This window comes from Podarcis vaucheri (genome assembly GCF_965113315.1).
Source record: "Podarcis vaucheri genome assembly, chromosome: 8".
NCBI classification, from domain to species: Eukaryota; Metazoa; Chordata; class Lepidosauria; order Squamata; family Lacertidae; genus Podarcis; species Podarcis vaucheri.
Window position 1 is genome coordinate 9837781 of NC_138766.1, and position 26313 is coordinate 9864093.

Sequence of the window (26313 nt, forward strand, 5' to 3'; positions counted from 1 at the left end):
ATCGACATTTTCCAATGTTACACCATTGAGTTGGATTTGTGTTGCTGTGGAGGGGTTATTTTGTACTTGTTGGTGCAGCACTTTGGTTTTTTGGATATTGAGTGATAGGCCAAGCTTTTCATAAGCTTCTGCAAAGATATTTAGGATGGTTTGGAGGTTATCCTCTGAGGGTGCGCACACTACATTATCATCAGCATATTGAAGCTCTATGACGGAAGTTACGGTAACCTTACACTTTGCTTTCAGCCTGCTCAGATTGAGCAGGGAAACATGGGAGGTGCATGGAATGTTATATGTCCCCCACCATTGCTGCAGCTCTTACAGTGTGCAAAACAGTCCTCAAAACCATGGAACTGTAGAGTTGGGATGTAAATAGTTCTCCGCCATTCCTGTTGCAAGGAAGCTTCTGTGGACTTTTATTGTTTATTGTTCACTTTAGTCATGACAGATTTTATTTTTCCTCGATGAAATTGAATAAATAAATAATTTTGCCCCTATATCAAGAAATCTGAAGTGGCATCCCTGGGCATCCTATTGCTTTAAAGCATTGTGTTTATATATTACAAATATGTATATATACTCATTTTTCATCTGTATGCTGCCTTGAGTCCCTGTCAGGGAAGAAGGTGGTATAATAATAATAATAATAATAATAATAATAATAATAATAATAATAATAATAATATAATGATGATGATGGTAATGATAATAATAATTCATGCACAGGGCAACTTTTATATTAGCAAAACTGGAGAGTCATTTTTGGTGTTGTAGTCTTCAGCTTTGCTAATATGCAAAATGGCCAAGTTTTCTCTTCAGTTTTCTACCTAATAAGTCCATTTAAGACTCAGATCTACATTGGTAATGGCTGGAATTTATATTTTCAGATATGGGGAAACTAGCCACCGTGCGTTCCTTTGTCACAGCATCCCCAGGTGTAACCTGAAACCCACATCACATCTAAGGCAGCCAAATTGCAATCCACTTCTTCCATCTTAAAACCATGTCCAAGGCTTTGCCCCCAACCCACTTTGATTAACATCTAGTCTGATGCCAAAAGCTTGCACTCAGTTTTGTGGCCTTTTGGCTTTGCCCGACTGTGGATTTCGGAATTCGTATATTCCAGTAACGGTTTTCAGCTAAACGTGCACTAGATAAATCCCAGCCTTCAATATACAGAAGAGGACTTCATTTCCTACGCTTCACCCAAGAGCCCTTCAAAGTTGAAAAATCCACCCTGGTAAAACGGATCCCAACTGCACTGGAAGATGCCTTATTAGCCTGGTATGGGCTAGTTTATTTATCAGAATATTCCCTTTGGCAAGCCTTCTGCTAATGATATCACCAATGGAGAGCTGGTGCTGAGTGAATGCTGGCACTCAAAGCAGCTTTTCTTTAAATTGAGATTAATAGCATCCCTGGATCTGCACATGTTTCCAGGTACCTGAAAGCAGAGTCTTTGTTATGAACATTGGTAATTTAGTTATGGCACGGTGTGTGTTTTTCTTGGGTTTTATAGCATCCTATGAGGTTGCCCTCGACTGTAGCAAAATATCATCCATAATCAAGCTAAACAAACAAAAAGGAAAGAAACAAATGACAGCCGTGGGTGTACATTCTGCAGTTGAGAAGAATTAACTCTACATCTGGGTCAACACTTGTGGAACTGCAGACAGAGAAACCATTAATAACATCTAGCATTTATATAGCACTTTTTTAAAAGGGTCTGAAGTCCTTCATGTACAATACAGGAGTAACCCTTAGAAACAACTTCATAAGGTACATCATGGGTGGGCAGAAATCAGACCCTCCAAGTGTCTCTATTTTCCAGGAATGTCCCAGATTTAGAGAAGCTGTCCCACTTTCAAATTTGATCCTGGAATGTCCCACTTTTCCTCAGGATGTCCCTATTTTCATTGGAGAGATGTTGGAGGGTATGGAGTTATCTGACCACCAAACTGTCTGAAGGCAAACTTCCTGTATGTTTTATTATGTTTTTATACATGTTGGAAGCTGCCCAGAGTGACTGGGGTGCCCCAGTAAGACGTGTGGGGTATAAATAGTAAAATTCTCATTATGGAATGGGATGCTTTTAATTTCATCAGAGAAACGTTGGTGGGCATGAGACGACACACATGTGATTTACTTTGTTTTTCAGCAGAACCCCAACATCTGTCAACCAGAGCCAGCTGCAGAAGACATACAGGGCTGGCCCAAGACATTTTGGCACCTGAAGCAAACCACAAAATGGTGTCTCCCCCAGCCAGGGAAGAGCGGGTGAGTGAAGATCTACATCGGGAACAAGGGTGGCAGACCAGCAGTGCTGTCTATTTGCCAAGAGGCCACTGTAGATTCAGCATGGGAGATCTGGCCTCCAAAGAGCTCGCCACAGCTGTTGCTGCCACTGTAGATCCTGCCACCTGAGGAGGTCACCTCACCTTCCCTCATGGGTGGGCTGGCCCTGGTTATAATTAAAGAACAGGATGCCTCTGCACATATCAGCCTCAGAATTCATTTTCAGTACCAGAAATGAACTGAGCTCAAAGTCACTTTGCATTAAGTCCGCTCCTGGTCCCGCTTAGCATTCTTCATTTCAGCTAGGTGGAATAAATAATCTAGGTGGAATAAATAGCTTTGCTTGAGCTATTGTTGAAGCACCGGGAGTCGGAAATCCTCTCCAATCCACTGCAAATCATCAGGAGCTCTCCCAGCAGATCCCAATCTACCAAATTGGGTGAATATGTCAGATTTAGTTTCTCATTTCCCCCCACAGGGCTGAGAAAGTGGCTTGTCTATGTTCATTTAGCAGGTTCATGGCTGAAGTGAACTAGATTTGAACTGCAGGCTTCCTAGCTTGCAGATTGCACCCATAGGACTCTTCTGTATGTTCTGCAGGAAATACGGGTCTCAGAAGTCCACCTGCTGCATCTCCACTGTAATGTGGTTTTGGGGCATGCAATCGCTGGAGGCGCAATCTGCAGCCACAAAGTGGTGGCCGAGAAAGTGTTTTGCAGGACAACTGCCAAAACCAGCCTCTACTGCAACCCTCTCCTCAATCCCTTCATCATCATTCTTTAAATGATCACTGGGACTAAAACATCTAAAGCCCATAAATTTCCATGGAACCATGGTGAATATTTGGCTCTGTGCGTTTATTTTGTGTTCTGTAAAGAAAAAGACTAGCATGGCACACAGCTTATGCATTTGGTACCATTTACAGTGGTCTCTCTGTGGGTGCAGACAGGTGTGTGAAAGTACCTTTGCGTCCTGCTCTTGAGGGTAAGACTCGAACCAGTGGCTTCAAGTTACGAGAAAGGAGATTCCAATTAAACATCAAAAAATCTTTCTGACAGTAAGAGCTGTTTGACAGTGGAATGGTCTCCCTCAGGAGGTTGTGGACTCTCCTTCGTTGGAGGTTTTTAAGCAGAGGTTGGATGGTCAAGGATCCATAGAATAGGTCAAGGAAGGATGCTTTAGTTGAGATTCCTGCACTACAGAGGGTTGGACTAGATGACCCTAACTGGGGATGCTTCCAGCTCTACAATTCTACAATTCTACAATCTATGTGGTGGTGTGTTGTTGTTTAGTCGTGTCCGACTCTTCATGACCCCATGGACCAGAGCACACCAGGCACTCCTGTCTTCCACTGCCTCTCGCAATTTGGTCAAACTCATGCTGGTAGCTTCGAGAACACTGTCCAACCATCTCATCCTCTGTCGTCCCCTTCTCCTTGTGCCCTCCATCTTTCCCAACATCAGGGTCTTTTCCAGGGAGTCTTCTCTTCTCATTAGGTGGCCAAAGTATTGGAGCCTCAGCTTCAGGATCCGTCCTTCCAGTGAGCACTCAGGGCTGATTTCCTTAAGAATGGAGAGGTTTGATCTTCTTGCAGTCCATGGGACTTTCAAGAGTCTTCTCCAGCACCATAATTCAAAAGCGTCAATTCTTTGGCGATCAGCCTTCTTTATGGTCCAGCTCTCACTTCCATACATAACTACTGGGAAAACCATAGCTTTAAGTATATGGACCTTTGTTGGCAAGGTGATGTCTCTGCTTTTTAAGATGCTGTCTAGGTTTGTCATTGCTTTTCTCCCAAGAAGTAGGCTAAGAAAACTCCATGGGCAAAGACAACAGGCTTCCAGCTCTACAATTCTATAATTCTATAATCTATGTGGTGGTGTAATAAGCCCTATTACCTTGTCTTTACCAAAGGCCTTGGCACAGAGAGAATCACATATATTAGCAAAGTGACCATCCTTGGAACTGGAATTCCTTTGCTTCTGTTTAAAACATTCTATTAACAGTGTTGATTGTGAGGGAAGTCTCAGGAGAAGCTGGGGTCTGAGAAGTAGTACATTCACTTGTAAAAAAAGAAAAGAAAAGAAAGAAGGGGGGAGAAAGAAGGAGTCAAGCTAAATCTAATAATTAAAGTGAATAAAAAGATACTTGCATTGTTCAAGGCTCTGGTGAGAATACTCGGGAACTGTGTTTTATCTTTACAAGTTTCCTTTCAGAATAAACAAGCCTCCATTGCAATGATCTTCCCAGTAGTAAAATGCATGGGAAACATTTATTCCACTCAAAATAACTTTTGGGGAGTAGAGCACTTGGATTTAAATTCAAGGACTTCAATTAAACTAACTTTTGACCCAGGCTGCCTCTGATAACACAATAGCAACATTATCTTCTCTAACCCTGGCTTTTGCAGGTGTGCTGCACTCATTGTATAGGCACCCACACACCCACCCACACACCATTAATCAAGGGGCTAGGTCTTTGAAATGGGTCATTCCACCCCCTCAAAATAAGACTTTCTAGGGTGTTTAGCTTTGATAACCTAAGACATCTGAGCGTAAGAAAGATGGGAAGGGGGAAGAAGCAGTTATGTTTACCAAATACACTTGGTTTCTATAGTGAAGACATCTCTGGCATGATGAAAGGCTAAGAGACCCATGGGGGGGGGGAGAAGGGGAGACTCTCTGCAAGGTCAATAGGTGGGGACTATTTCAAGCTAATTAGACCAGGGCAAGTAGGGGGGGGGGGCTTCAGATATACAAAACAAATCACTCTTCCTAGCTTACTTCGGATAAAGTGGTTTACCCCCACCCTAAAACAGTGTGAACTACCATTCTTGATATATATGTGTGTGTGTGTGTGTGTGTGTGTGTGTATATATATATATATATATGCAGGTTTTGGTGTCTTCGGGTGTCTTCCCGTGTAAGAGTCGGGGTGTCTGTGCGACGTTTCGACGAGGTCTCACTCGTCATCTTCAGGCTGGTGCTTTCGGCTTCTTGTTACTGGAACAGAGCAGAGTCTGGTGTTTGAGTTCCTATAAATACTGTTGAGGGGTGTGGTGTATAGCCACAACAAGAAGCCGAAAGCACCAGCCTGAAGATGACGAGTGAGACCTCGTCGAAACGTCGCACAGACACCCCGACTCTTACACGGGAAGACACCCGAAGACACCAAAACCTGCATTCCTATACCCGTGAAAATCTACGAAAGCATATATATATATATATATATATATATATATATATATATATATATGGTCAGGTATGATGTATTTGTTATGCACACCATTGCAGTGATGACTTGCAGTGCTTCCACACCACCCTTTCCCCCGCTATAGGCACTTTTCCACCGGCAAGCCACAAACCACTGCATTCCTGTGTTTTCCCTGTTATTGTGCCTCTTCCCCCTCATCCTTACCCCACAGGGCTGATTTATTGTGTGTGTGTTGTTTTTTTAATCAGATAGAGTATCTTTGGGTGTGAGCTGACAGTAGTGTAATTATCTCACCCAAGATGACGTGGTCCATGCCATTGTTGGCGAATGTGCAGAATCCCACCTCTCCATCACAAGCAACACCTGTCCATCTTCTGCTGCTGAAATTTTATTTACATGGTTTTGTATGTTTTGTGGTATTTTGTGCATTGTGATATGTTGCTACTTTTATTGATTAAAGGTAAAGGTACCCCTGACGGTTAGGTCCAGTTGCAGACGACTCTGGGGTTGCACACTCATCTTGCTCTATAGGCCAAGGGAGCCGGTGTATGTCCGTAGACAGCGTCTGGGTCATGTGGCCAGCATGACTAAGCTGCTTCTGGCAAACCAGAGCAGCGCACAGAAACGTTGTTTACCTTCCCGCCGGAGCAGTACCTATTTATCTACTTGCACTTTGATGTTGGCAGAGGTTGTCAGAAGCTGGGACTGAACAATGGGAGCTCACCCCTGTTAAGTTGTGGGTGGACATATCAGATGACACAGCGATTCTTCAAACAGCTCTTGTTTATTCACAGGCCAGAACAGAACTGAACTGAAGGGTTCAGTCAGCCTGCTTATATAGAGCTCCAGTACAACGTAACTGTAACAATTTTCTAAAACTATCCAACCACTGAACGTCACTTTCGATCCCTTATTTGCATTACTATCTACAGTATCCCCCTGCTGGCCCAGGGTGAGAACTTCAGTACATAACAACCCCATTGTGGGGATTCGAACTACCGACCTTCTGATCGGCAAGCCCAAGGCTCTGTGGTTTCGACCACAGCGCCACCCGTGTCCCTACTTTTATTGATTATAGACTGGTAATTCTTTATTGTGGTTGAACTGTTTAATTAATATTTGCTGATGTTTACCGTACTTTTCCTAGTATAAGACAAGTTTTTTTCTGTTATAATAATGTGAAAAATTTGGGGTCATCTTATACATAGGTAGCACAGAGTGGGGATAGGTGATTGGTAGCTGCCGTGAGTAGGAGATTGTCAGCAGTGATTGTTTGGGTGATTGGTGGCTGCGGCAAGGGCTGCATTTGATTGGCTGTTGCGGCAATTGGGTGAACGATTGGTGGCTGCTGGCGGTGAGCAGGTATACGATTGTTCCCCATTTTCTTAATTTAGAGTCCCCCAAAATAGGGGACGTGTTATACATGCGGGAATACGGTAATTTTACTGTTTACTATTAGATTGTTGAATGTTGCTGTGTTTGATATAAGTTGTTTACTTTAAAGTTATTGTGACTTTTATATTGGAGAAGATTGTTACTATTAATGTTTGATGTTTTGTTATGTTTTTATGTCTTGGAAGCTGCCCAAAATGGCTTGGGCAACCCAGCCAGATGAGCGGGGCATAAATGAATTATTATTATTATTATTATTATTATTATTATTATTATTATTATTAATTCTAAAGCAGTGGTGAAACTGCAACCATTTCCCCTCCATGTGTGCAGCAAATCAGGACGGTTATCCCGCTTGCTGGGCAGGGGAACACAACAGACCAGAGTGTTTGGCAACCGAGTGCAGAGAAATTAAGCAACATTGCAGCCATGCGTGAACCAACCAGCCCTTGCTGATGGTGAAAACTAACGTCATGGAAAACATCCATTGGTTTGAAAGTTCTGTGGTGGATCATTCACACTTTTGAGTCATATACTGAGTATACATGTGCAGGCCAGCCCTTTGATTATTCCTCCTCTCCTTTCCTGTCAATTAACGAAGAACTGGTATCAATAACTTCTGAAGTATCTTAACATATATGCAGAAATGAGTGGCGTGAGTCCTGTGGGTTCAGCCTTTGAGATGGTCTGGCTAATTCTGCTGACTAGGGCTTCTCCTGTAGTGAGTGCTTAAACCCCCAGCAGTGTTTAGACTGGATCCCTGCCAGTCTCCCAGGGAACATCCTATGTAATCTAGGCCACAAGCACAGAGCAGGTGCACGGCAGAAGGTTGCCTGCAGGTCACTCCAGATAAGCCAAGCAACTGAGCCAAGATGCACCCTACAGAAAGCAAGAATGTTGCCTTTCCTCAAATTCTAACGAGAACAATGAGGTTGATAACTGTGTTAGCAAAATCAACAAGAGAGTCTTGTGGATCCTTAAAGACCAATACATTTTCTATTAGCTGATCAGTGTCATTTTCTTCCTGCTGCGCTTCAGCAAGAAGAAGAAGAAGGAGAAGAATTAGGGCAGTAGTTTGGATTTGATACCCCACTTTATCAATACCCGAAGGAGTCTCAAAGCGGCTCACAATCTCCCTTTCCCTTCCTCCCCAACAACAAACACTCTGTGAGATGAGTGAGCCTCAGAGACTTCAGAGAGGTGTGACTGGCCCAAGGTCACCCAGCAGCTGCATGTGGAGGAGCAGGGAAGCGAACCCGGTTCACCAGATTACGAGTCTACCGCTCTTAACCACTACACCACACTACGGTTATTGTTGTTGTATTTATACATACATACATACATACATACATACATACATACATACCCTGCCCATCTGGCTGGGTTTCCCCAGCCACCCTGGGCGACCTACAGTACACATAAAAACATAGTGAAATGTCAAACATTAAAAACTCTCTTAAACAGGGCTGCCTTCAGATGTCTTCTAAAAGTCAGATAGTTGGTTTCTTTCCTTGATATCTGATGGGAGGGCATTCCAGAGGGCGGGGCGCCACTACTGAGAAAGCCCTTTGCCTGGTTCCCTGTAACTTGGCTTCTCGCAGTGAGGGAACTGGACCTCAGTGTCCAGGCTGAGTGCGATCTGAGAGCAGTGCCAGAGAAGAAGAAGAAGAGTTTGGACTTGATATCCCGCCTTTCACTCCCCTTAAGGAGTCTCAAAGCGGCTAACATTCTCCTTTCCCTTCCTCCCCCGCAACAAACACTCTGTGAGGTGAGTGAGGCTGAGAGACTTCAGAGAAGTGTGACTAGCCCAAGGTCACCCAGCAGCTGCATGTGGAGGAGCAGGGAAGCGAACCCGGTTCACCAGATTACGAGTCCACCGCTCTTAACCACTACACCACACTGGCTCCTTCCAGAGCGCCAGCTTTGAGTATCACGATGACAAACAGTCACCTATACATACCTGGTGTAGCAAGGCGTGGCATCTTGAAGACTCGCCACTTTACTGTGGTAGAAACTTTCATGGATAGCTGCCACTTAATATTTAAAGAGTCGCAAGATTCTTCTTTATATGCCTACTCTCTTTCTTCCCACTGCTTCCACCCTCTTACTGAGCACACCGCAAGCCTAAATGATTAATAAGTGGAAGCAACATCACAGAGGTGATGATTAAGATATCTTGAAAAGGTAATAGATTGGCTTTTAATAACCCACCGTATTTTACTCCTGCTGAGAAGTGGAATGTCTGCAGCTGAATTTATGAGTCTGGATGTATAATAAAATGCCTTGATTGAAACAAATAAATTACAGGACGTCTCGTTTACTGCTGGGCAAAGAATAACAGTTAAGCTCTGAGTTGTAAAGTTTATTCTTTTTGTGGCCAAAGCTCTAAAGTGAAGAGGTGACAGCAGAATTCGCAAAATTCTGCTGAAGCTAAGAGGTGGCTGCTTTTGTTGTTTTTGCAGAATTCCTTGCTGTATTTTTTTCCCCTCTGGAGCAAAAGAGCTTCCTATCCAAGACAAATAAAAAGTTGGCAATTGTGCGATTGTGTATGTAAAGTTGCACTAAACCAGTACCCTAACTGATAACACAGTTCTGCAAACTGAAAGCATAACCTTCCTTTTGACAATGAATTTTAGCCAGGCATACAGTTATCGGGGTAGGCCCTAGATAGCTGTATGGCATCCCTGTGAAGCTTCCTCCCTGGTCCTTCAATCTGTTCAGCCTATGGTGGGATCACATTTTGTTACAGCAGGCAGAAAAAAGCAAAGCGGTTGGACAGATTTTCATCTCCCATTGCACTTAGGGATTTAAAAAATGTCTTAAACGATGCCTTATGAGGAACGGCTAAGGGAGCTGGGCATGTTTAGCCTGGAGAAGAGGAGGTTAAGGGGTGATATGATAGCCATGTTCAAATATATAAAAGGATGTCACATAGAGGAGGGAGAAAGGTTGTTTTCTGCTGCTCCAGAGAAGCGGACACGGAGCAATGGATCCAAACTAAAAGAAAGAAGATTCCACCTAAACATTAGGAAGAACTTCCTGACAGTAAGAGCTGTTTGACAGTGGAATTTGCTGCCAAGGAGTGTGGTGGAGTCTCCTACTTTGGAGGCCTTTAAGCAGAGGCTTGACAACCATATATCAGGAGTGCTCTGATGGTGTTTCCTGCTTGGCAGGGGGTTGGACTCGATGGCCCTTGTGGTCTCTTCCAACTCTAGGATTCTATGTAACAGATCTCCAGGTTGCAGTGTGACAAAACTGGCCAAACAGCAATGCAGATTTAGAAGCACATAGCTAAATTATTGAGGTCAGTAGCGACCAGCAGTGCAGGGCAGATGAGTCTGGATTGCTTTTCCGGCTTCTTAACAGCATGGATCACTGCCCCTTACCAAGTGGCCATTTTTGAATCTACGGTGCACTCCCTGTGTTTTCTTGCTGCTGCATGGAAATGCACATGAATCTGACCTTTGAAGAATATGGCTCTGCCCCCTTTATATTCATCTCGAGTGGACCAGAGTGAAGCCTGCTCACTCAGGGTCCGCTCAGCTGGCCTCGCCTCCACCAAAGCCACTGATTGGATTATTTGAACCGGGGTTTGGCAGGAACCCCCAATGACTGTGACCTACAGGACCAGGGCCTTGGCATGCAAGGGAGTTTGAATACTGGTGGGAGGGTTTAGAGTTGGATTTGGATGTGTTTGGGTAGTGGTAGGGTTAGCGTGATAGGATAGGGTTGGCATCATTATTAGTCATTGTTTTATAGAAACCAAAGTAACAACTAAGCTAGGACGCAGCTGAAACCATGTGCTCCTATGTGCTGAGTGCCTTTGGTTACTTCTGTTAATATTTCAAAATTGTCCCAGCCACGCATGCCTACAGTAGAGGTTAGGAATCATTCAGTATCTGTGGTGGCAGCGGAAATAAGGAGAGTTTCAAACACCAGGCAAAAACCCACCTCAGAGCTGTGTGCCTTACAGTGAAAGAGAAGTGGTGGCACAGGGGAGTTGAGGTAGATAAGAAGAAGAGGAAGAAGAAAAGTTTGGATTTGATATCCCGCTTTATCGCTACCCGAAGGAGTCTCAAAGCGGCTAACATTCTCCTTTCCCTTGCTCCCCCACAACAAACACTCTGTGAGGTGAGTGGGGCTGAGAGACTTCAGAGAAGTGTGACTGGCCCAAGGTCACCCAGCAGCTGCATGCGGAGGAGCGGAGACGCGAACCCGGTTCACCAGATTACGAGTCTATCGCTCTTAACCACTACACCACACTGGCTCACAGTGTGAGCGTTCATTTCAAACTTACCAAACGTGTGGTCTCTTTCTATGCTAAGGGGAAGTGGGAAACTTTGGAGGAAACTTAGAAGGGGATATTTTAAATGTCTAACAGCCTGTATATCCACGCTTTACTTTGCTGCATATTTTGTGATTTTAAATCTCTGCTGGAGCTCTCTCACCAAAGAATACCTGCTTGGATTTTGTCATCCAGGGAATTCTCCTTCTATTCTTCTTCAACCAAAGTACCAAAAACCTACAGAAAGCTGCAGCAGCTCTTCTACACGGCTTTCAACCTTCAAAGGGACAATTTGCATCTTCTCGCCCCAGCATTTCCCACAATACCCTTCTCACACAGGGGGGCCACATATTTTACAGGGGCACGAGGTATCTAGAGACTGGCTACTGCAGGGGTTGGCAAACTAAGGTCCGCGGGCCGGATCAGGCCCAATTGCCTTCTAGATCTGGCCCATGGGTGGTCTGGGAATCGCCACGTGGATCGCCAGCGCGTGGATCGCCAGCATGCACGTTCTTTCCCTCTCCCTCTGTTATGTATTGGGTTTAAGTTACAAGGCGCGTTCTACCCAATCGTAGACGCATTGGTAGATGAACGTTCTAATGGCAAGTAAGCACATGCACTTTTAACTGTCAACTGTCAACGGTCCGTTTATCCTCGGCATTATTCTTGTGTTGTCCAGTCAGTTCGGTTCTTGTTTTTCTATGAGTGACCGGTTGATAAATATTAAATAAATGTTAAATTAAATGTGTTAAGTTGTGGGTGAACATACCAGATGACACAGCGATTCTTCAAACAGGTCTTGTTTATTCAGAAGCCAGAACAGAACTGAACTGAAGGGTCCAGTCAGCCTGCTTATATAGAGCTCCAGTACAACATAACTGTAACAATTTTCTAAAACTATCCAATCACTGAACGTCACTTTCGATCCCTTATTTGCATAACTATCTACAGTATCCCCCTGCTGGCCCAGGGTGAGAACTTCAGTACATAACAAAATGTTAAATAAACGTAGTTGAGGAACTTATACTGCCTTGGGCTTCTGACTTTTTGCGAACATTTAACACCCTCCCTCTCCCTCACATGGCTGCACTTTTCTCCTCAGAGATGGAGCCATCTTGTCCCACACCGGGTGTCGCTGATGGCGGAAGTCAGCTCGCCCGCCCGCCCGCCTCAGCAGGGCGGCGCTGTGAAGGGGGCGTGTGACGCCAGCTGCCGACTGCTGCTGCGTTTTCCTCCTGCTCCTCCTCCCTCTCCCTCAGTCCGCCCTTCTTTCCTTTTCCTCACCCCTTTTCTGCACTGCTTCCTCACGCACTTTCTTTGCCACTGCCTGCCTCCCTCCTTCATTCTTCCCATGGAGTTCAGGTGGGTTGTTGCCACTGCTTGTGGGTTGGCGGGTGGCTCTGTCTTCTCCTCTGCGGTGCCTCTCAGGAAGCAGCAGCAGGTGGTGGGTAAAACTTTGGCGGCGCCCCAGTTCCCCTACCTCCATCCACAGCTCCTCCACTGGGGCTGCTGCTTCTGTCTTCGCCAGCCAGCATAGCCTTCTACCTCGCCACAACACCTGGCTGGCTGGAGAAGCCCAACTGCAGCTATTGGGATTACAACTGGGACAGGTAAAGTGAAGCATCTTCAGGCCTCTTTGTGGGCAGGCGAAAATTGTTCACCCCCCCATATAGTCCAGCCCCCCCCCCAAGGTCTGAGGGACAGTGGACCGGCTGAAAAAGTTTGCTGACCCCTGGGCTACTGGGTCAGAATCCAGATTCAGCAGTACAGTGGTACCTTGGGTTAAGTACTTAATTCATTCCAGAGGTCCGTTCTTAACCTGAAACTGTTCTTAACCTGAGGTACCACTTTAGCTAATGGGGCCTTCTGCTGCCACTGGGCTGCAGCCACGTGATTTCTGTTCTCACCCTGAAGCAAAGTTCTTAACCTGAGGTATTTCTGGATTAGCGGAGTCTGTAACCTGAAGCATCTGTAACCCGAGGTACCACTGTATTAGAGTTTGTTGGTGGGAATCTGGGAAGGCTGCCTTGTTGCTTGCCTCTGGGCTGGAGGGAGGGGCGGCTCACAGAGCTAGGAGGAGGAGACTGTTCCAGATAAAACAGTGAAAGGGACCGGGCTTGCAGGTCAGAACAGTTTCTAGTTGCTACTAAAGACCCGAGTGCTTCACATTGGCCAACAAACAGCTTTACTATTCCCAGAGGCTATTAGACCTCCCAAACATATGTCAATTGGTTCGGGTGCTTCCTAGAAACGGGTAGCTTTTTTTACGGGAACTTGATGGGGCGCTTCTATGACTTGGAGATTGCACTGTATTCAGTGTCATGGGGCAGGGGTCCTCACTGCACCTGCAGATATTTCCCAGAACAAAACAGGATAGCACCTGACTACAGGCAGAGTTCAGACATTAGGTAAAACCAAGCTGATGGCATGTGGGGTGATTCTTGTGCCAGCCTGCTATTTGTGTTGGCTTTTTACAGAGTCGGATTTGATTAATTCCACGATTTTCTCCAACCCCCAAGTTCTTTGAAACGAGGTCTACCGTTTCACATGACGTGTCTTTGTAACCTGACAAGGGCCCAGTGGCAATATAAAATATATATCTAGGAGGATGAAGAGTGAGGGATTAGAAGCAATTTAATGGAAACACAAACCTGTTTGTGAGATAGAAGACAGCTTATTATTGTTCGAAATCTGGAATTCAAGCCGCCTGACTGTCAGGAGCTGGAAGAAAATGCTGTTCCTACAGAGAATAGCACCAGGCCTGTTCTCCTTCATGTGTCAGCTTTTACCACCTGGAATGATCTAAAGCAATCACTATTCACAAAGCAAAGAAACAGGTGTGGGGCTAGGGGGAAAAAAGAGAAAAAGAACACTTTGGATCCTCTAGCTACAAGTAACCAGCTATAATTCCAACAATGAGTGTCATTCATCTCTTATTTTATCAGTGGCATGGTATTGCAGAGCAGTCCTAGACCTATATTAGGCCAGAACTATACAGAAGGCTGATCGCCGAAGAATTGATGCTTTTGAATTATGGTGCTGGAGGAGACTCTTGAGAGTCCCATGGACTGCAAGAAAATCAAACCTCTCCATTCTGAAGGAAATCAGCCCTGAGTGCTCACTGGAAGGACAGATCCTGAAGCTGAGGCTCCAGCACTTTGGCTACCTCATGAGAAGAGAAGACTCCCTGGAAAAGACCCTGATGTTGGGAAAGATGGAGGGCACAAGGAGAAGGGGACGACAGAGGACGAGATGGTTGGACAGTGTTCTCGAAGCTACCAGCATGAGTTTGACCAAACTGCGGGAGGCAGTGGAAGACAGGAGTGCCTGGCATGCTCTGGTCCATGGGGTCACGAAGAGTCGGATATGACTAAACGACTAAACAACATCAACAACAGATACATTGCTGCCATGCTGATGGAACAGCCGGGGTGTGGTGTGGTGGGAGAGAAAACACACAACTGGATTATGCAAAAACTGCAGGAAAATGATAGACAATGCCCACCCCACCCCCATTTATAAGAAGTGGATGTAAAAGGAGCAGGGAGGAAGAATAAAAGAAACTGGCAGGGACAGGGAAGGTACAAGTACAGTGTGAAAGGAGAAGTGGAGAAGAAATGTCAGGAGATGAGTAAAAATACTTTGAGAAGCACAAGGAAGGAACATTTGCTAAAAAAAAAAAAAAAAACCTTTTGAGGAAATTGTGCCTAGAATTGTGCTGACCTTTAAAGCCCTAAACAGCCTTGGTCCTGTATACCTGAAGGAGCGTCTCCACAACCATCGTTCTGCCCGGACACTGAGGTCCAGCTCCGAGGGCCTTCTGGCGGTTCCCTTGCTGCGAGAAGCCAAGTTACAGGGAACCAGCCAGAGGGACTTCTTGGCAGTGGCACCCACCCTAACACCTTCCTTCAGATGTCAGAGAGAAGAACAATTACCAGACTTTTAGAAGACATCTGAAAGTAGCCCTGTTTAGGGAAACTTATAATGTTTAACAGACCACTGAATTTTAATATTTTGTTGGAAGCCGCCCAGAGTGGCTGGGGAAACCCAGCCAGATGGGCGTATAAATAAATTATTATTATTATTATTATTATTATTATTATTATTATTATTATTAGTATTATAGAATGAGGAGGTCAAGGACCCAGCTATGCAGCTGCAAATATAACGTTTTAAGTGTATTATATTATTAAAGTGCATTATATTAAGTGCAATACTTCAACTAATCAGAATCCTACTGTTTATTAATTTCTAGGGTTTGGGGTGTGTGTGTCCCCCAAATCTATAACAATACTGACGTTCCTAAAGATCTGTTGTAATGATTCATGAGTATGTGAAGTGCTTTGAACCTGTATAGAAGTTTACAACCTACGGTATATAAGATATATCATAAACTTCATATTTATTCTACCTCAGTGGGTTAATGAAATGAAAGATTCTCTGTGTGTGGATGTGTGTTGGAGAAATCTGAGGAAAGCAATGCATGTGGTGGAAATCAGACTTTCTGTTCCGAAGCAGAATTTACCTTGACTGCAAAAGAGCGAATGTTTCCAGGCTGACTCACGCTTAATATTTGCTTCTGCATTAAAGATAGTAGTAAATGGACTGTGAACAAAATGACAGGGCATAATTTCTGTCTGGCTGTAGCCTGGAATTAAATTCTAGCTTGGAGCAGTTGGGGGCGGAGAGAGAGACTGTGATGGCATTCATGGCTATCATATAGTTACAACTGGAGTCAGAGTCACGGCTGCATGTTTCTCAGACAGAGAGAAGTATGTGCCCCCGGGCTCACCAAGCATTGTGTGTGTGTGTGTGTGTGTGTGTGTAATTCTATATATCTTGAATGGTGTGGAAGATGACTTCCAGGACGAAAGAAGATCTTCTGTGAGCTCAAGTCTGACCGAAGTCATGTGGTCTGTCTCATGTAACCGTCTGGGAGAGGGAAAAAAGAGATGGCTAGGGTTTCCACTGCAAAATAGGCCAAACCAACACTAATAATGGGACACGGGTGGCGCTGTGGTCTAAACCGCAGAGCCTAGGGCTTGCCCATCAGAAGGTCAGTGGTTTGAATCCCCACGACGGGGTGAGCTCCCGTTGTTCAGTCCCTGCTCCTGCCAACCTAGCAGTTCAAAAGCGCATCAGTGCAAGTAGATAAATAGGTACCGCTCCAGCGGGAAGGTAAACAGCGTTTCCGTGCACTGCTCTGGTTTCAGTGTTCCGTTGTGCCAGAAGCAGCTTAGTCATGCTGGCCACATGTCTGCGGACAAACGCCGGCTCCCTCGGCCAGTAAAGCGAGATGAGCGTTGCAACCCCAGAGTTGTCCACGTCTGGACTTAACGGTCAGGGATCTCTTTACCTTTACCTTACACTAATAATATATATATCTATATCTATCTATCTATATATATAGATGATGTATAACCTTGCTCTAATGAAGCAATGAAGCAGCATAACTCACAGACCTCACTCCTGAATTTTATAGACTAGACAGACAAGGAGTGGGTGCCGCTAAATATGTGAGAAAAGCAATGGTAAGATCAGAAAGGCTGACACTTCTATGGAAGCCATTTCCGAGGGGAAAAAAACAGATATTAGGCCATGTTTTCTTATCGGGGCAATTTTCATAGCTGAGCTATTCACCACAGGGATCAGCCTGACCACCAGCTTAATGGAAGGCAGCTCAGGAGTCGGGGCCATCACTCTCCGCGATTCCCTGTTCCCACTCGCAGACAGCATTGACATCCATTGTGGAGGGGGAACCTTGCCCCATGGGATGACCACAACTCATGTGGTGCATTGGGCTTGATGCTACAACCTGAGAATTATGAACAGCACCACTTGGAATAGGGACGCGGGTGGCGCTGTGGGTCAAAGCACAGAGCCTAGTGCTTGCCGATTGGAAGGTTGGCGGTTCGAATCCCAGTGACGGGGTGAGCTCCCGTTGCTCGGTCCCTGCCCCTGCCAACCTAGCAGTTCGAAAGTGTGCCAGTGCAAGTAGATAAATAGGTACGGCTCCAGCGGGAAGGTAAACTGTGTTTCTGTGCGCTGCTGTGGTTCACCAGAAGCAGCTTAGTCATGCTGGCCACATGACCCGGAAGCTGTACGCCGGCTCCCTCGGCCAGTAAAGCGAGATGAGCACCGCAACTCCAGAGTGGCCATGACTGGACCTAGTGGTCTGGGGTCCCTTTACCTTTACCTTAGCCTGATGCTTAAAATGTTGAGGTACCGTATTTTTCGCCCCATAAGACACATCTGACCATAAGATGCACCTAGTTTTCAGAGGAGGAAAACAGGAAAAAAATATTCTGAATCAAATGTTGTACTAAACCATTTAATAAACTACTGGTATACTGAGAGGGACAGGAGCTGTGTGTTTGTTTAGTGTGCGCACTCAAGGAGCCAGCAGATCAGCTGAGACACTGGGGGATTTGCGTAATGTTTCCTCTCCCTCATCCCGTGCCCTCCCATCCCCAGCAGCCTTCCTATTTTACTTCCTGGTTTTCACTGCGCTCGTGGCTCAGAGCTTGAGGTTGGTGGTTTTTTTGCTGCTGGTTGCTCAAATTTTATCCTTCCTGATAATTTTTTTTCATTGTTTTATCTTTTTGTAAATAGCTTTGAGGCAGTTTTCGCTCCTCTCCCCCAATCAAGCAATGTATAAAAGTTATATTAGTATCAACATTCCCACTTCAGATAAATTCATGAGTGTAGGTAATTTTTCCAGAGCAAAAGGTGAGACTAGCTGCAATCTGCCTCTTTCAATGGCCTAAGGTCAGAGTATGCCAGCCTCATAGTCCTACCAGATTTGGCTATCAGTCAGTGAAGAACGCGGGTGGGATGTGGGTGGCGCTGTGGGTTAAACCACAGAGCCTAGGACTTGCCAATCAGAAGGTTGGCGGTTCGAATCCCCACAACTGGGTGAGCTCCCGTTGCTCGGTCCCTGCTCCTGCCAACCTAGCAGTTTGAAAGCACGTTAAAGTGCAAGTAGATAAATAGGTACCGCTCTGGCGGGAAGGTAAACGGCGTTTCCATGCACTGTTCTGGTTCGCCAGAAGTGGCTTAGTCATGCTGGCCACATGACCCGGAAGCTGTACGCCGGCTCCCTCGGCCAATAAAGCAAGATGAGCGCCGCAACCCCAGAGTCGGTCATGACTGGACCTAATGGTCAGGGGTCCCTTTACCTTTACCTTACAGTGAAGAAAACATTCAAACATTTGGAAAGTGAGCCACCCTCATGATAGGTCTGTATGATAGATCTGGCCTGCCTTCAAATGTTTCTTCATGGTCTCTTTAAATCAACACCAGACCCCATGTGCATCCTGACTACAGGAAAATATTTTTATTCTTTGATTGCAAAGAAACTAGATTCATGGAGATGGGTAATGTTTTGCCTCTGTGTTTGGAAACAAGTGGAAATATTTGTTCAGCACAGACAATGGGACGAGTAAGTTGACTCTTTCTTCTTTTCCCTCTGAACCCAGCCATCACCAGCATGGGTATTACGCAATGGCAACACTTCCAAAAGTTAATAATTTGGGACGGGACCTGAAGTGACCACAAAACGATGAGAACAGCAGAATTCTTCAGCTGCGGAAAGGTCGACGCTGCCAAGCCCTGACACTTGAAGTGGATGAGTCAGAGGTTTACATAGGAACAAATTCAGAATCTTGCTTCCAATAAATTACCTGTGACTGCGTCTGGATTAGCTGAGACTTAAGTCAGAGTCTTTACCGTTAAGTCAATTTGAATGTCACAACACCTGCTGCTGCAGTAGTACCCAAAGACTTTCCCAAAGACATCCAGCAGGCAGCATTCTTCTGAATTTATCCAAAATACACACTGGGGCATGCAAGCTCTGCTAAGCTTGGCTTGGCTTGCAGATCAACAGACAGAGGCATGGTGGCGTTGAAAGAAATATTTGTTAAATATAAAGCAGAGGAAGCTGCAAAAGCAGAAATGACTTCTACTTAAAGATGTATGTTCCCTATCAGTGCTTTGGCTGGATTTTACCCTCCCCACAATAACTGTGGAAACATTTCATTGCCATGGTTGAACCAGCATAAAAAACAGATATTATATATAGTTTTTAGAATGTCCTTGTGGCAAAAGAGATACATGAGACTTCCATGATATGGTCTTTAACTCTCACTACACTATAAAGTAGGGATGCGGGTGGCGCTGTGGGTTAAACCACAAAGCCTAGGGCTTGCCCATCAGAAGGTCAGTGGTTTGAATCCCCACGACGGGGTGAGCTCCCGTTGTTCAGTCCCTGCTCCTGCCAACCTAGCAGTTCAAAAGCGCATCAGTGCAAGTAGATAAATAGGTACCGCTCCAGCGGGAAGGTAAACAGCGTTTCCGTGCACTGCTCTGGTTTCAGTGTTCCGTTGTGCCAGAAGCAGCTTAGTCATGCTGGCCACATGTCTGCGGACAAACGCCGGCTCCCTCGGCCAGTAAAGCGAGATGAGCGTTGCAACCCCAGAGTTGTCCACGTCTGGACTTAACGGTCAGGGATCTCTTTACCTTTACCTTACACTAATAATATATATATCTATATCTATCTATCTATATATATAGATGATGTATAACCTTGCTCTAATGAAGCAATGAAGCAGCATAACTCACAGACCTCACTCCTGAATTTTATAGACTAGACAGACAAGGAGTGGGTGCCGCTAAATATGTGAGAAAAGCAATGGTAAGATCAGAAAGGCTGACACTTCTATGGAAGCCATTTCCGAGGGAAAAAAAACAGATATTAGGCCATGTTTTCTTATCGGGGCAATTTTCATAGCTGAGCTATTCACCACAGGGATCAGCCTGACCACCAGCTTAATGGAAGGCAGCTCAGGAGTCGGGGCCATCACTCTCCGCGATTCCCTGTTCCCACTCGCAGACAGCATTGACATCCATTGTGGAGGGGGAACCTTGCCCCATGGGATGACCACAACTCATGTGGTGCATTGGGCTTGATGCTACAACCTGAGAATTATGAACAGCACCACTTGGAATAGGGACGCGGGTGGCGCTGTGGGTCAAAGCACAGAGCCTAGTGCTTGCCGATTGGAAGGTTGGCGGTTCGAATCCCAGTGACGGGGTGAGCTCCCGTTGCTCGGTCCCTGCCCCTGCCAACCTAGCAGTTCGAAAGTGTGCCAGTGCAAGTAGATAAATAGGTACGGCTCCAGCGGGAAGGTAAACTGTGTTTCTGTGCGCTGCTGTGGTTCACCAGAAGCAGCTTAGTCATGCTGGCCACATGACCCGGAAGCTGTACGCCGGCTCCCTCGGCCAGTAAAGCGAGATGAGCACCGCAACTCCAGAGTGGCCATGACTGGACCTAGTGGTCTGGGGTCCCTTTACCTTTACCTTAGCCTGATGCTTAAAATGTTGAGGTACCGTATTTTTCGCCCCATAAGACACATCTGACCATAAGATGCACCTAGTTTTCAGAGGAGGAAAACAGGAAAAAAATATTCTGAATCAAATGTTGTACTAAACCATTTAATAAACTACTGGTATACTGAGAGGGACAGGAGCTGTGTGTTTGTTTAGTGTGCGCACTCAAGGAGCCAGCAGATCAGCTGAGACACTGGGGGATTTGCGTAATGTTTCCTCTCCCTCATCCCGTGCCCTCCCATCCCCAGCAGCCTTCCTATTTTACTTCCTGGTTTTCACTGCGCTCGTGGCTCAGAGCTTGAGGTTGGTGGTTTTTTTGCTGCTGGTTGCTCAAATTTTATCCTTCCTGATAATTTTTTTTCATTGTTTTATCTTTTTGTAAATAGCTTTGAGGCAGTTTTCGCTCCTCTCCCCCAATCAAGCAATGTATAAAAGTTATATTAGTATCAACATTCCCACTTCAGATAAATTCATGAGTGTAGGTAATTTTTCCAGAGCAAAAGGTGAGACTAGCTGCAATCTGCCTCTTTCAATGGCCTAAGGTCAGAGTATGCCAGCCTCATAGTCCTACCAGATTTGGCTATCAGTCAGTGAAGAACGCGGGTGGGATGTGGGTGGCGCTGTGGGTTAAACCACAGAGCCTAGGACTTGCCAATCAGAAGGTTGGCGGTTCGAATCCCCACAACTGGGTGAGCTCCCGTTGCTCGGTCCCTGCTCCTGCCAACCTAGCAGTTTGAAAGCACGTTAAAGTGCAAGTAGATAAATAGGTACCGCTCTGGCGGGAAGGTAAACGGCGTTTCCATGCACTGTTCTGGTTCGCCAGAAGTGGCTTAGTCATGCTGGCCACATGACCCGGAAGCTGTACGCCGGCTCCCTCGGCCAATAAAGCAAGATGAGCGCCGCAACCCCAGAGTCGGTCATGACTGGACCTAATGGTCAGGGGTCCCTTTACCTTTACCTTACAGTGAAGAAAACATTCAAACATTTGGAAAGTGAGCCACCCTCATGATAGGTCTGTATGATAGATCTGGCCTGCCTTCAAATGTTTCTTCATGGTCTCTTTAAATCAACACCAGACCCCATGTGCATCCTGACTACAGGAAAATATTTTTATTCTTTGATTGCAAAGAAACTAGATTCATGGAGATGGGTAATGTTTTGCCTCTGTGTTTGGAAACAAGTGGAAATATTTGTTCAGCACAGACAATGGGACGAGTAAGTTGACTCTTTCTTCTTTTCCCTCTGAACCCAGCCATCACCAGCATGGGTATTACGCAATGGCAACACTTCCAAAAGTTAATAATTTGGGACGGGACCTGAAGTGACCACAAAACGATGAGAACAGCAGAATTCTTCAGCTGCGGAAAGGTCGACGCTGCCAAGCCCTGACACTTGAAGTGGATGAGTCAGAGGTTTACATAGGAACAAATTCAGAATCTTGCTTCCAATAAATTACCTGTGACTGCGTCTGGATTAGCTGAGACTTAAGTCAGAGTCTTTACCGTTAAGTCAATTTGAATGTCACAACACCTGCTGCTGCAGTAGTACCCAAAGACTTTCCCAAAGACATCCAGCAGGCAGCATTCTTCTGAATTTATCCAAAATACACACTGGGGCATGCAAGCTCTGCTAAGCTTGGCTTGGCTTGCAGATCAACAGACAGAGGCATGGTGGCGTTGAAAGAAATATTTGTTAAATATAAAGCAGAGGAAGCTGCAAAAGCAGAAATGACTTCTACTTAAAGATGTATGATCCCTATCAGTGCTTTGGCTGGATTTTACCCTCCCCACAATAACTGTGGAAACATTTCATTGCCATGGTTGAACCAGCATAAAAAACAGATATTATATATAGTTTTTAGAATGTCCTTGTGGCAAAAGAGATACATGAGACTTCCATGATATGGTCTTTAACTCTCACTACACTATAAAGTAGGGATGCGGGTGGCGCTGTGGGTTAAACCACAAAGCCTAGGGCTTGCCGATCAGAAGGTCGGCAGTTCGAATCCCTGCGATGGGGTGAGCTCCCATTGCTCGTTCCCTGCTCCTGCCAACCTAGAAGTTCGAAAGCACCTCAAAGTGTAAGTAGATAAATAGGTACTGCTCCGGCGGGAAGGTAAAAGGCGTTTCCGTGCGCTGCTCTGGTTTGCCAGAAGCGGATTAGTCATGCTGGCCACATGACCCGGAAGCTGTACGCCGGCTCCCTTGGCCAATAAAGTTAGATGAGCGTCGCAACCCTAGAGTCGGTCACGACTGGACCTAATGGTCAGGGGTCCCTTTACCTTTATACTATAAAGTGGGATGAGTTTGATCAGAGCAGCTGCTTTAGAGAGAGATCCATGGTAAGCTGAATTCTGCATTAAGGTTTGCTGGATTCTGCCACCTATGTGCATTATGCCAGGACAATATAACACCAGTCCTAAAGGATCTTCACTGGCTCTCAGTACGTTTCCAAGCACAATTCAAAGTGTTGGTGATGACCTTTAAAGCCCCCAAAGGCATCAGCCCAGTATACCTGAAGGAGTCTCTCCACCCCCATTGTTCTGCCCAGACACCGAGGTCCTCCTTCGAGGGTCTTCTGCTGGTTCCCTTACTGCGAGAAGTGAAGTTACAGGGAAACCAGGCAGAAGGCCTTCTCGGTAGTGGTGCCCTCCCTGTGGAACGCCTTCCTTCAGATGTCAAGGAGATAAAGAATTACACAACTTTTAGAAGACATCTGAATGCAGCCCTGTTTTGGGAAGTTCTTAATGCTTGATGTTTTAAGATACGCTGTAAGCTGGCCAGAGTGGCTGGGGAAACCCAGCCAGTTGAGCAGGGCATAAATAAAGTAGTGGTAGTAGTAGTAGTAGTAGTAGTAGTAGTAGTAGTAGTTCTTCTTCTTGTTTTGCATGATTTATTTTGGGGTTTTCTCGGTAAGATTTATACTTATTCTGTTGGTTATGGGGCAGGGCAAGTGTTGAAGTTCTGCTCTCTGGAAATTCTATTCAGTAACTCTTCCATCGCCCAACACTGCCCATTTACTTTCTAGAATTATATTTGCAACCATTAGTCCTTAGAGACCTGCTCCTCTTTTTATTGAATCCTGTTTGAGATCCTTGAAAAGTTAAATCCTGCAGCCAGTAACACAGGCTGTAGTTATTTCCCATTCAGTAGGAGGAGAAAAGCATAGGAAAGGATCACTAAGCCTTCCTATTCAAAAGGAAGAACTTCTGTAATACGGATAATATGAGAGACGTCCAACCAGTCTGAAGCAAAGTCATTCAGACACTCTCTAAATAATGCTGAGGTTTGATGTAACATGTGGTCAGACTTGGAAGATTTATCTTGTTTTTGTTGTTGTTTTAATAAAGGAGATTTTCACATCCATTCTTGAAATGGGTGGCAAACTTAGTCATATATAATGCTCACCACAATCTGTGCATTGGTCTAACGGGAGCTGCCTCTATAAAATGTCATTGCTAGCCCACCATCTCAGTAAATGCTTCTTAAAGCATATGCATGTTTTTTTTTTGCTGAGTCTGCAAACAGGTTTGAAAAACTCATGCCCAAATTTTCTTTTTTTAAAAAAACTTATTGGCCGTGGGACTGCTAGCTGCTAACTGATTTAATAAATGCAGCAAGAAATGGATGCAATAAAAGTTTACAACGGACTGGACATCGGAAGCAGGATCTGAAATTACTTTTGAGACGAGACATTAAAGAAACAAATAATTTTTTTATTAAACTTCAGATAACATAAATATTCAGATTTCCATTTGGAGTGACAGCACCGGAAAATCTTGAGGAAGCAACACTGCTGTAATTGCAGTTTACATTTTACTCAGGGCTGTGCGCACTCTGCATTTCCAACAGTGAAAAGTTCAGCACCAAAAAAGTCAAATTCTGTGTTCTCCATCAATTTTGCAAACAATACAAACGTGCATTTTTACATATTTTGCAAAATTTATTCTTCTTTTGCAACTGAAGCCCTGTCACAACAGCAGAAATGTTGTTGAGCAATTGCTCTGAAATCTGAGGCTTTGGCAAGCATTGCCCCCACATATTTAAGGCTGTAATCTTATATAAACTTACCTGGGCATAAGCCTCTTTGAGCTCATTAGAATTTGCTTTCAAGTCACCATACAAATGATTGCACTGCAATATATCTTGGCAGCCACGAGAGCTAGAAACTTGTTTAATGAAATCAAAGATACTCTGGAATTGGCATTCCATGCTCAGTAACATATATATATGCATTTCTGATCTGTGGAATTGCAGGATATACACAGCTCTGATGTCAGCATTCCGTGCAGCTTCTAAACTTGCAAAACATGTTCCAGTTGCCCTGAATAGTATTACATTGCAAAAAAGAAAAAACATTTTCCTAGGCTTAATATGTTACTATGGTGCTGGAATCTAACATGGTAGTAGTACCTTATGTTTAAATGCAAACATAGTTTTGGTATAATCAGCCATTTAAGTAACACTGATGGCAGAACACTCTTTTTACACTTCGCAGTACAGCATAAAACAAGGACATTTAAATAAGATCGCTCATTTGAAAACAACAAATATAAAGGATCTTATTATCTGGCAAATGTCGAGGGAAAGGGCACCCCTGAGGCGTGTCGTTGCCTGCCCTCCCCCTCAGATTCTCTCATCCATTAAAAGCTACAGATCTAACTAAAGCAGTTTCAGGTTTATTTATTGGCCAAAGAGCCTCAAGTATGTTTCAACTGCTGTAATCAGTTCCAGTCTTCATTTAAATAGGGCGTTTATAGATTCTGCCACTAGGGCATGAGGCACAAAGCTGCAGGTGAGCAGCGACACTCACCTGGGAGTTCTCCTACACAAGGTCCCGTGGAGTTGGCCGGGAGCTGTGCAAGAACACTGGTAAAATGCAATAAATATCTCGGACGCAATCCAGTGCAAAGCTGTCCCCGCACAATAAGCCCCGTGGAAACGCTTCTGAGCTCTTTGCACAGCCGCCACAGATTTTGGTGGGGTTCGTGCAAGAGAACTCCCTGGTAGATGGTGCCCAAAGGGGTGGTCAAAAGCACCAAAGTCCTCCCTTAGGATGGACTTCTCTGTTGCCGGCTTCAGATGTCCATGCTCCAGGCAACTCTTCGGCGGCGTCTCAAAAGAAGATGCCAGCGTCTGAAGGACCAATTCAAACGCAGAAAATGCCCCTGTTCATTAAAACCCCTTCCCTCCATTCGTCTTAAGAACAGGATGCTTATCCCAAAACCGTAGTGGGGTGGGGGGTCACTTCAGAATACAGTACTGAAAAATATTTGAGACACCTCACTCATCCAGGTAGCTATTGACTACATTTTGTGTCCAGGCTCATTGAATAATTAAAGTAGGCTTCAGAGCAAATTGAAGTCACTCTTGAGAATCATGTGTTCAGCAATCACAGTTCCGGGTTTGAAGGCGCAGCAAGGTTTGCACTCAAAAGCTACGCTTTTTGCCTGAGGAGCAAGTCTCCCTTACAAATTTGAGTTTACACAAGACCTGCAGCATTGCTTTCCGTAGAAACTATGGTTACAAACGCCGTGCTGGGGAACCAAGTGGCACCAGTTAAAGTAATCCTTACAGAAGGTATCTGAAACGAGTCAAAAGAGAGAGAGAAGACTTTAGACAATATGGCACTATTAGTGGTTGAAAGAAACAGGGTGAACCCAGACATACACAGTGGTACCTTGGGTTACATACGCTTCAGGTTACATATGCTTCAGGTTACAGACTCCGCTAACCTAGAAA

General features: G+C 45.1%; 1 protein-coding gene and 1 long non-coding RNA gene across 3 annotated transcripts in view; both read right to left on the reverse strand.

The window, feature by feature from the left end:
- Positions 1 to 26313, reverse strand: part of LOC309538909 — a 206878-nt gene that overhangs the window by 18314 nt on the left and 162251 nt on the right. The window lies entirely within an intron of this gene.
- Positions 24267 to 26313, reverse strand: part of ADAMTS16 (ADAM metallopeptidase with thrombospondin type 1 motif 16) — an 80949-nt gene continuing 78902 nt past the window's right edge. For both annotated transcript variants that reach the window (XM_082234211.1, XM_082234212.1), the window contains one exon: positions 24267 to 26155. In XM_082234211.1, the coding sequence (XP_082090337.1) occupies positions 26040 to 26155 (116 nt within the window). In that variant the 3' untranslated portion in view covers positions 24267 to 26039. The remainder of the gene's footprint in view (positions 26156 to 26313) is intronic.